Source organism: Rosa rugosa, chromosome 2 (genome assembly GCF_958449725.1).
Source record: "Rosa rugosa chromosome 2, drRosRugo1.1, whole genome shotgun sequence".
Lineage (NCBI taxonomy): Eukaryota > Viridiplantae > Streptophyta > Magnoliopsida > Rosales > Rosaceae > Rosa > Rosa rugosa.
Window position 1 is genome coordinate 27,506,112 of NC_084821.1, and position 11,650 is coordinate 27,517,761.

At 36.7% G+C, this 11,650-nt stretch overlaps 1 protein-coding gene and 1 non-coding gene across 2 annotated transcripts; one reads left to right on the forward strand and one right to left on the reverse strand.

The window, feature by feature from the left end:
* The first annotated feature begins 1,904 nt into the window (after positions 1-1,904).
* Positions 1,905-7,298, forward strand: LOC133731624 (ABC transporter G family member 12-like). Its single transcript, XM_062158999.1, has 9 exons — positions 1,905-2,473; positions 3,755-3,834; positions 4,113-4,574; positions 4,656-4,778; positions 5,193-5,324; positions 5,725-6,009; positions 6,088-6,360; positions 6,461-6,568; positions 6,676-7,298. The coding sequence occupies exons 1-9, from the start codon at positions 2,257-2,259 to the stop codon at positions 7,027-7,029; spliced, it is 2,034 nt and encodes a 677-aa protein (XP_062014983.1). The 5' UTR covers positions 1,905-2,256; the 3' UTR covers positions 7,030-7,298.
* TRNAT-AGU (transfer RNA threonine (anticodon AGU)) lies at positions 3,941-4,014 on the reverse strand. Its single transcript has one exon. It is a non-coding gene; the product is annotated as a tRNA-Thr (tRNA).
* Positions 7,299-11,650: the final 4,352 nt, after the last annotated feature.

Consider the following 11,650-nt stretch of genomic DNA (forward strand, 5'->3'; position numbering starts at 1 on the left):
TCAGAAAGACACGGTTGAGGTTAATTTTGAACAAGAACAGAGAAGGCAAATGCGTCGTTGAGGTTGTTCCCTCATATGATCGAGGCTTTTTGGGTTTGGGGGTGAATGTGGTCAACAACAACGGAAGGAGGAAGAATTAGTGCAATTGTCCATTTTAGCCCTTCATGTGGGCCCGTCGGAAATTTTTTTGAATTATGTCTCCTGCCACGTCATTACTTGACGGTAGATTTGGATGGAATTTGAAAAATTGGGCACGGTTGATTAAAATTAGGAGTATAGGGGTAATCTTGATGAAATTAAAAGAACAAGGACTAACATGAAGATTGAGTTAAAGTTGGAGTAGGTAAACTGAAATTAATCCTTAATTCTATTCGGGTACTTATTTCAGAATAACTCTTTATCAACAAGAAACATTAGGTACAGTCTAGGCACTTTTGTGCATCTAGTTTTAGCATTTGGTCTTGATCTTGTTTGAGAATTACGTCTTGTCTCTAGTTGTACATCAATTGAGGTCTCTAGGCGACTAGATTTACTGGGTAAAAGTTAGGTTTGGGAGGGCCAGATCTTTCTAGCGCCTCCGACGTAGTACCAAAGGGGGATCCCGCTATGTCTAGGTATTTGATTGTACAATGAGTAGGTCTATTTTTCTATGTACCATTGTGGGTACTATCGCTACCTTCTTGCCACTACCTTATTGCCTGTCTAGATGGCAGCGGAAGGGTATGTAACGGCCTATTCTGGCTCATGACAAATATATTTTTTTCATTTCAAAAAAAAAAAAAAAAAAAAAAACAAGAAACATTAGGTCAATCCTGAGAGTGACTCACAAGAATGAAGTACCAATTTGAAGAACCGGAAGTATTCTGAGGACTAGTCTGGACAATTTACCCACTGATCCGCATGATCAGGAAAAAGCATATGGAATTCTCTAACGCATCAAGGAGATTGCCGATGTCATGTGGAATGAGTAGCATTTGCGCAGATAGGTTTTTTTTTTAAATTTTCTTGTCCGTTATCTCTACTAATATAAATAGATGCGCTCTTTTGGTGTTAAATGGTTTCATCAAATTTTGAAGTACCCGTAATACTCTTACATGACATAATTATCAAATTAAACTAATAAAATATAAATAAACAAAAGTGTAAATAAAAAAAGTAACCAAACCACAACTATTATATATCCCAAAAAAAAAAAAATCACTATTCTTTTTAGTCGACCCATTTCATTAACCTCACAATATCATCCGCGAGAAACGCGGGGACGTTGCTAGTCTTGTTTAAGTGCATGTTAGACTCTAGGTAATGGCCATTGATTTTAAATATATAAATTTATTCCAAAAAGAAAAGAAAAAAACAACTACTTATACTTTTTGCTAATTTCCCATTTCACTAGGAACATTTGCAAAACCATTCGATTCGTATGGAGTAACCGAAGGGAAGGAGTTACAAGTCGTAAATCTAGCGTGCGGTGTCCTTTAATTTTCTTTTTCGGCCTTCTATTTGCTTTTAGTCCTCATTTTGAAATGCTAGTTTTTGATGAGTGAAAAAGAGATCGAATTCATTTTTAATTACTATTCACTAATCCAATTTTGGTGCTTGCTTCCATATAGAATATAGCTTGCATGTTTGTCCCGATTTGACCATAATGCGAGCAATATACGAATAATTACATGTAAGAATGGGTCAAACTATGCCTCTAGTACATCTGAAAATGCAGCACACATGCACCTATCAGTGTAAACCCTTGCCCTACCACCTATCACAATTATCTAGTTATTAGTTGGAAGATAGAAAAGAAGGAAAACTTTCACAAAAGTCCCATGACTTAAACATTAGAACCGCTCTATTTGCTTTACCAGCTTAGCTAAACACACACACATATACACAAGGGAAAGGATGAGTGTCATACTCATAATAATGGTCACATTTATTTCCTTCACTTTCCATCCAACTGTTTGAACTAACCCAATCTTTTCAAACTTGAATCACACAGCAAACCCATTAACTCCATCATCATCTTTCTCTCCCCTCATTGATTCCTCATGCACCCTCTTTCCCCTTTGATATTATATATTACCAGCTAGCATTGATAGTTTTAGTTGTTTGTTGTCTGTTAATTAGCGTGAGTTAGCTTCAACCATATTACATGGAGACGTCTCCAAATCTTCCTTCTTAACCTCACTCTCTATTTTCCCTTCCTCTTTTGGGCTTAATCCTCTTTTAGTTAGCTCATCATTGATCGGGGAGTAATCTGATATGGAGATTGAGGCGGCGAGAGGCGGTGGGGGTGGAGGCGGAAGAGGTGCCTACTTGGTCTGGGAAGATTTAAGCGTGGTGCTACCAAATTTCTCAAACAATGGACCAACAAGGAGGTTGCTCGATGGTCTTAGTGGGTTTGCTGAGCCTGGTAGGATCATGGCTATTATGGGTCCTTCTGGCTCTGGAAAATCAACACTCCTTGATACTCTAGCAGGTTCTTCATCTCTCTCACTCTTCTCTCACTGTCCACAAACACTGCACATGTAGTTATTATATGGATTACCGATTCACCTATGGAATTCAACTGTTTACCTCTGGTGTTTATTATATCAAAGGTGTAATGCCTTTGCCTATCAAATACTCTTTAATCTAATTTAAGGAAAACCCAATTTTTTCTTTTTCTTTGGAATGGTTATGGGGTTGGGTTAGAACACATAACCATGGAGTTATTTTGGTGTCTTTAATCAAAGGAGCGCCCAAATTTTCTGGAATGGTTTGGGACAACATTAAAAACTAACTTTTTTTTTTCTTTTTTGAAAAAAAAAAATTTGAAGTAATTTTTATTAAAACAGAGCTTTAGTCAAGCTCCCCTCAAGTACAATGGCAATGAGAACTGAGATCCAAATAGGATTTGGGTATACACACACACTCTAGGTGAAAATCCTGCCTTTGTAAAAAGAAAAAAAAAAAAAAAATTGTTTAAATTAATTTGGTGATTAAGAAATTAATTTTTCATGAATTTGACACTTTTTCCAGAAATTATGTTGTTAGTGTCTTTTAGATAAATTTTGGATCTGGATGTTGACATATCAGTAAGAAAAAGTTTGGCAAGGAGTAAGATTATCCCCTATTCCTGGTTTTGTCCAATTTGAGGCTTGAGGCATTAATCTTGTCCCACATTTATGCTACTGCCATCAAGATCCACCTGTAAGCAATAAATTAGATTAGATATACAAGTAGAAGTATTTCAATCCAAACAAGGCACAGTTTGACTGAATGGTAAAAAGCCTTTTACCAATTCCACCAAACTTGTTGGCTTATTGTACAACTCTTTTATAATTCATTTAACAAGGATTGGAAGCAGAGACAGAGAGACGACGACAAAATTGAATGCTGAATGACTGGTTTAACTAGCAGGGACCACTCTCTCCCATTCCTAAATGCTAACATGGGCTTCTGAGCTGCCCATTTTAATGGTGATGAAGGTGGCACTTGACCAGCTTCAGATTTTGTTATGGTTTTTCTTTCGTTTTTTGGTTGAATATAGTAACTATTTTCTCAATATAGAACTACCAACTATCACTAACTAAATGGTTATGATCTCGAGTTGTTCTCTTTATGCTTATTGTGATCTGGGGTTTAGGTATCATGTCCCCCCCATGTATTCTGAGGTTTCATTAATGGTCAAGGCTTGAGGGCAGCCGTACTGACCCTATTTAAAAAAAAAATGGTTATAATTTTTTTTTTTTTTTTTAATTTTGTGGTACTAAAACAGGTAGGCTGTCAAGAAATGTGGTCATGACTGGAAGTATACTTTTCAATGGGAAGAAGAAAAGACTAGCCTATGGTGCTGTTGTAAGTATTAATTCTAAATCTCAAGAAAAATATATATATATATATATTTTTAATGATAAGAAAAAGATTTTATTTATTGTGAGAAAAATAAAAAATATACAAAATTTGCTCTCATTGAGAGTCGAACTCAAGACCTCCCGCTTACTAAACGGGTGCTCTAACCAACTGAGCTACGAGAGCGAATTGCCAAATTCTTTATTTCTTAGTATTAAATGTTTCAGTGAGATTCAAGATAGAAAAATCACTTCTTAATTAACTCAAACTCTCTGCAATTCCAGGCTTATGTCACACAAGAGGATGTATTATTAGGAACACTGACAGTTAGAGAAACCATTACATACTCAGCATACTTGAGGCTTCCAACTAGTTTTACCAGAGAAGAGGTCAAGAGCATTGTGGAAGGAACAATCAATGAAATGGGCCTCCTTGACTGCGCAGATCGCTCTATTGGAAACTGGCACTTAAGAGGCATTAGTGGAGGTGAGAAGAAAAGAGTGAGCATTGCACTTGAAATTCTGACAAGGCCTCGCATATTGTTCCTTGATGAACCTACTAGTGGTCTGGATAGTGCCTCGGCTTTCTTTGTTATTCAAACCCTCAGAAGCATTGCTCGTGATGGGAGAACAGTTGTTTCATCAGTTCACCAGCCAAGTAGTGAAGTATTTGCACTTTTTGATGACCTCTTCTTACTATCTGGTGGTGAAACTGTTTATTTCGGAGATGCAAAGACGGCTATAGATGTAAGATGGCAAATCTAGCTTGACTCTCAACGCAAATTCTTGATCTTGGTGATTCTTGTTAATTTCATTTTCGTTTTGTAGTTCTTTGCTGAAGCGGGTGTTCCATGTCCTAGTAGAAGAAATCCCTCTGATCACTTCCTACGCTGCATAAACTCAGACTTTGACATTGTAACTGCCACACTGAAAGGATCTCAAAGAATTCGTGTAAGCATTATTTCTAAAGCACCATTTTTGTATCACCACCACCTATAACTTTCCACATTTCAAATGAAATAATATGCAGTAAATCCTTACTTGATTCTCAGGGTTATCAATTTTATACTTCAATAGTAACAATGAATTTTACAAACAGAGAAGGTAAAATGAACCACATCCAGAAACACTAAAATTGAATTTTACAAACAAGATCCCCACAATTTGAGAAACATTATCAATTGACCTGATTGTGTTAGAATGAAGTCACTGTTTGTCACTTTCCACCCCAGTAGCCACCAATGCAAGCCATTTAGTTTGTGGTTTCGTTTTCTTTCTTCCTTTGGTTTGCGCATTTTTTTTTCCAATATTTTTTATATCTTTTTTTTCATACACTAAGGTCAATTTGTGATTCACTTGTATTAGGATGTCCCGACATCAGCAGACCCCCTCATGAATTTGGCAACGGCAGAGATCAAAGCTAGGCTTGTTGAGAAATACAGGCGTTCAAAGTACGCACATAGGGTGAAAGCTAGGATGCAGGAAATATCAGCAATTGTAAGTCTCAATGCATTTCATGATGTTAGAACTTAGAAGACCCTCATCAAAATGCAATCCCATGCTTCTGCTTGTTTTCTGCTATTACAAACAAAGTTTGATGCTGTGTTTTAAAAATGGAACTTTCTTCAGTTTGTTTTAATTCAAAATGAAATTAGAACTTTCTATTTATACACAATTTAAACTTCTTTCGATGTCCTTGAATTTTTCTTAATAAATGTCTAGGTGAACATTTTAAACATACGACTCACGAAATACCAATGTAGCAGGTTGCGCAATTATGTTTATTTTGGCTCTAGCAAACTTTATCTTACAATTAGAATGCCAGAAGTTATAGTTTTTGACTTCTAATAGTAATGACATTATCATAAGCATATATGAACTAGCCCATATTCTGCAGCAAGATCATGTAGACGACATGAAAAGTGGAAGTCAAGCAAGCTGGTGGAGGCAACTTTCAACCTTGCTCCGAAGATCATCTTTGAACATGTCTAGAGATGTGGGCTATTACTGGTTAAGGATATGCATCTATATAGTTGTATCAGTATGTGTTGGTACTATCTATTTCCACGTTGGCACTGGCTATACTGCAATCTTTGCGCGGGCAGCTTGTGGTGCATTCATAACAGGCTTCATGACATTCATGTCTATTGGAGGTTTCCCATCCTTTATAGAAGAAATGAAGGTAGGCTAATATAGACACAGGAATACTTCTGGTAGTTACCTAGGCGTTTTCTCATACTTTGTTTTATTCTTGTAACAGGTATTTTATCGAGAAAGGCTGAATGGGTATTATGGAGTTTCGGTGTTCATCATATCCAACTTCCTGTCTTCATTCCCGTTCTTGGCTGCAATTACTCTCTCTACTGGGACTATCACCTACTATTTAGTGAAATTTCGGCCGGAATTTTCTCATTATGTCTTCTTCAGTCTCAATATATTTCTCTGCATTTCTGTGGTAGAGAGCCTCATGATGGTGGTAGCTTCTCTGGTTCCCAACTTCCTCATGGGCATCATAACAGGAGCTGGAATCATGGTAAATAGATACATTAACTCAAATTTTGATCCTATTTTCCGTATCTGTTTCCATCATCAAGTCTAAGCATCCTTTTCCAACTGAATGGTTGTGTATGCAGGGCATCCTGATGATGACTGCTGGTTTCTTCCGCTTACTGCCGGATCTTCCCAAGCCATTCTGGCGCTACCCGATTTCATTTCTCAGTTATGGCTCATGGTCAATTCAGGTAATTCCTTGTTAACCGTGTATTTGCAAAAGATTCTTCCACAAGGCACCATACCATCGTGGTCTAATATGTCATCTGATGTATAATCTGTTGATATGATTTGACAGGGAGCCTATAAGAACGACTTCCTTGGCCTTGAGTTCGATCCCATGTTCCCTGGCCCAAAATTGTCGGGCGAGTATGTGGTCACACATATGTTTGGTATTCCATTGGAGCATTCCAAGTGGTGGGACTTGGCTGCTATTCTTGCTATTCTTGTGACGTACCGGGTTCTCTTTTTCTTAATTCTCAAGTTCAAGGAGAGTGCATCCCCATTGTTTCAGACACTCTATGCAAAGAGAACACTACACCATCTTGATAAGCGGCCTTCCTTCAGAAAAAATCCCTCTTTCCCTTCCAACAGGCACCAACCTCTTCACTCACTATCTTCTCAAGAAGGTCTCAACTCTCCACTCAATTAGAAGCAGCTTATAAGTAATACTGAGAGGTTTATATGCAACAATATATGCTTTGCCTCTATTGCAGTGTAATCTCTTCGAACATGCAGTTTATGTAATTAGTCACTTTTGCTTAGGAAAGTTCATTTCGAACAAAATAGGAAGTTTCTGGTGGAGTATTGTTTGCAGAAACTGTTTATTAATCTTTTTTTTTTTTTTAAATGTGATTGATATCATATAAGGAATAACACAATACATGGGACATTTATATGGAAAATGATGTTCGGACTCAATTAAGGCTTAATTTTGTGGCTTCAATCACATCTGGCAATCCATGTCACACCCATGTCATCATTCTTTTTTTTTTTTTTTTGAAAGGTCCATGTCATCATTCTTTACCACATTATATTTTACAAAATATATTTGTTTTTGTCCAAATTTCTTTTTTTTTTTTTGGTCAATGTTTTTGTCCAAATGAGTTCATTGAACTCAATTCAAAGGATAAGATTTGGTTGACAATATATGGTCAGCCATTCCTAACCAGCCTCTCTCAATGTCTAACACATTGATATAATATTTTCTTTCACTACTTTGTCAACATTAAGATCCCGTTTGGTTGTCAGAAATATTAAAATAGGAAAATGATTTATTTTCCTTTCCAGACCGATATGGAATAGAATACGTTTTGGTATTACCATGTGGGTGTTTGGAACATTACTGGAAATTAAATTATGGAATTTATTTTCCATTCCTATTGTAGTGTTTGGTAATTCATAAGAATGAACCACGTGGTGTGGTGTGTTGGTCGAGCTGCCTAGTCTGGAACCCCCAGGTCTAGAGTTCGAATCTCAGCTCCATCCCGTGGCCAGCAGATTTGAGGGATCTGGGTTAGTTAAAACACCCAATGGTTCGTGTGTCTGCGGTGCAGTGATTAGCCTGGCTATGCTGGGATACACTGCATGAGTGTGTGTGTTGGTTCTATTGACGTCTTCCACTAATATATATATATATATATATATATATATATATATATATATATATATATATATATATATATATATATATATAATTATAATTTTCAATAACATCATTTTACTAATTAAAATACAAATATGACATTAACTTATAAGGAATGTTGGCGAGAGAATGTAAATTTTTTTAGGGGGATAATTTATGTAATTTTGCCTTTGATGGTGGGAAATGGAATTAGAATATCCCTTACTAGGTAATTCAATTCAGGCTTTATGAGGGAGTCAATTTCCAGTCAAGTCTCATTTTTTATTTCCTTTCCAATATCTAATTACAACCAAACGACACCTCTACATGGAAAATGAAACTAATTCCCATTCCATACCATGATTTTTTGCCATCCAAACAGGGCCTAATAGAATAACATAGGTGGCATTGTAATGAAATTTTGAATAAGGAGGTCTAATGCTAAAATCTCATTATTGTAAATTTTTTATATTTATATAAATAAAAAGTGTTTAAGGAATCTCTTTTCTGTGTTTGGCCCAAACTCTAGGTTACTTGACCTAGTGGTAATAGGCACTATGCCAAAAAGGCCTTCAGACGACACACATCAGACGACATAAGTTTGTTTTATGTCGTCTGGGTTTTTCAGACGACATAATTTTTTTTTCGGTTGTCTGAATATACACTAAAACCATACTGGTTTAGTTTGGAAAAATGGTGAGCATTCAGACAACACATTTGTGTAGTTGTAGAAGGTGGTGATTTCCTATCTCAAATTTGGATAAATGGTGAGAATTCAGACAACACATTTGTGTAGTTGTAGAAGGTGGTGATTTCCTATCTCAAATTTGGAGGGATATCCAAAAGTTGATTGATTCTTTTCCCTCTCAAATAGCCGTATGCCTTAGTTGACTGGAATATGTTGTGACATTTAGACAATATTTAATTGTTGTCTAAATGTGGGGGTTGTTTTAAAATTTCCTAAGTTATTTGACTTGTGCTATTTGACATATATCCCTCGCAATTAAGTCACTTTCTGTCCTTTTCGCTCGATCAGTCAGCTCTCTCATCTCGACCTAGAAACCGCGAAACCTAAAACACCAGCCTCGCTCTCTCCTTTTCACTTAGCTCTCTCAGCTCTCTCCGATCTCGGTTCTCTTTCAGCCAATTTCGATTCAGTTATTTTCAATTTGGGGATGGGGTGCCTTTCATCATCGTTCAGTGTTCCGGTTACATAAAACCCAGACCTCTCTCTCTCTCTTTCAGCCTCCTTGATAGACGACGACGGCGAAACAGTCTCATCTCGACCTAGAACCCGTGAAACCTAAAACACCAGCCTCTCTCTCTGTCCTTTTCACTTATCTCTCTCTGATCTCGGTTCTCTCTCAGCCAATTTCGATTCGGTTCTTTTCAATTTGGGGAAGGGGTGCCTTTCATCCTCGTTCAGTGTTCCGATTACTTAAAATCCAGACCTCTCTCTCTCTCTCTCTCAGCCTCCTTGATAGACGACGGCGGCGAAACGGCGGCATTCAATGACTTTGCTTGGTGTCTCCTTCAATCCGAAGTCAATCACTCAGTGAGTCATCGTCTTCTCTCTCTCAATCTCTCATGGACGGTCGCCGGTACTAGCCCTAGCTCTCCCTCTGTTCTCGAAGCTCGACTGCACCATTGAAGCTTTGTTTTGAGAAAGGTATTGGCTTTAGTCAATTTTTCTGGGATTTATATGATCTGGGTTTCGTTCAATTTCGTTTTTATTGGGTTTTTAATGCATGTGTTTTGTTTCTCAATAGATGAAATAAGTTTAATTGAAACACGGTTGTTTTGCAGATCTATACCTTCAAATTCTTCACCCCGAAGCAATCAAGAGCCAACACAAGAGTTCCCTACAAGAAAGATTAGTTTGCTATATCGACCATTGGGGCTTGGTTGGTGTGATTGTAGCAAGGTTAGTCCTTTGTACACTTTTGAACTGATTTTGTTAATAGCAGATTAAGAATGGGGAGGACACCGTCCCGATAAGCATGGTTGATTTTTTGAAGAACCAAAAACTGAATTGAGTTTGGTGATTGAAATAATTTTATGGTCTATTTTGTTGCCCAATGAATTGAATTAGTGCAGCAGTGGAATGGTATTTGTGTATGTCAGTAATCTAGTTATGGTCCTATTTAGATTGTTGTTTATCAGTGTAAGTGTGATATCCTGCACCCGATTGATGCTTTTTTGTGTTTTTCTTTTTGGGTTAGTTTCTTTTTAAATTTCTTATTATTTTGTTACTTTTCTTTAGTTAAAACTTTCTGTTATATATATATATATATATATATATATATTATGTATTAATTAATTGTTTTATTTATTTGAGTGTTTTTGCTTGATAATTGTTAAAGAGATAAGAAGGTTTGGTATGGTTTTTGACCGGGGGGGGGGGGGGGGGGGGGGTGACAGAAAAGAAAGAGAGTTAGAAATCAGATGAAAGGGGAAGAAGACGAGAAAAGAAAAGAGCGAAGAGGGAGATGAAAAGAGGAAAAAAAGAAGAAGAAAGAAAACATAAGGGATGGAAGAAACAGCTCTTTTAAGGAAAGATTAAGCTTATTTAAGCCATTTTAAACAGTCTACCTTTTTTTTCTTTTCTTTTTTTTGTGGGGTGGTGTAGAAAGAAAGACCATTGTAAGTTGGGAGAAAGGGAGCTTGGTACTGGAAAATTGGAGGCATGGAATTAGAGCTATTCACTAGATAGAAGTCTTTGCGGCTTACCTTAGTAAGGAGCAAGCGTGGTTATGGTTGCATGCAAAACCAACCAGCAATCCTATCCTTTAAAGCCCCCTGGAAGGGTATTGCAGAAAGGTCGGATAAGTTCTTGCAGTGATGTCAATTGGTGGTAGGCAATGGGAAAAGTTCCAGATTTTGATCGGCTTTGTTGTTGGGGGAAACTATGGGGAAACCAAGTTTGATTACCACTGCAAAATAAAGTTTTATTGCCACATTGTCAATTATTTTTTTGTTGTTGTGGGGGGTGTGACCTGTTAGGTGACATTATCACATCTTTGGAGATTATGTAAGATTGCTTTGGTATCCGATTGAAATGTAAAATTGCCTCAAAGAGAGTAGGTTTTCAATTCAATGGTAGAAATGTGGTGGTATATTTTGATATTTGTTCAGAACACTAGTGCAAGAAAATTTAAGTGGTGTAACTGTTTGTTCTTTTCTTATTGGCAGGGTGGTGTCTCTTTATCTGATGCTGATGATCTGTCTTTAACTTTTGAAAAGGTTAGTCTACTACATATGTGATGATACATGTGGTAAAGATCAATGATTTTTTAATATTCTGGATTAGGATGAAGCACATTTTAAATTGATCATTTCTTTTGTGAGATTGTTGCTTTTGTTTAATTGTGTAGTGGTGCGAGTGGCTTCTACTTTCTGATTTTGTGTTTCTTTTCTTGATAATTATGTTTTATTGATTATACTTTACAGCTGTGCATATACTTCTACTTTGTAATTACTATATGGAGTACTTTCTGTGGTTTGGTCGGTAATCTTGTTACCATAAACTTCTTACTTGCTTTATTAGTAGTTAACAATGTTTTGGTTCAAGTTTTGAGCTGGGTCTTTACAGTAACGCATTTGGATGATTTTCTTTAATAAATGTAGTGATAGTTTGCTAAATCTCTTT

What these genes read in the sequence shown, in the direction of transcription:
- LOC133731624 (XM_062158999.1), top strand. Translation starts at nt 2,257, where the DNA reads ATGGAGATTGAGGCGGCGAGAGGCGGTGGGGGTGGAGGCGGAAGAGGT. An exon ending in GACTAGCCTATGGTGCTGTT is followed by an intron (nt 3,835 to 4,112) that starts GTAAGTATTAAT and finishes CTGCAATTCCAG; the next exon opens with GCTTATGTCACACAAGAGGA. An exon ending in AAGGATCTCAAAGAATTCGT is followed by an intron (nt 4,779 to 5,192) that starts GTAAGCATTATT and finishes CACTTGTATTAG; the next exon opens with GATGTCCCGACATCAGCAGA.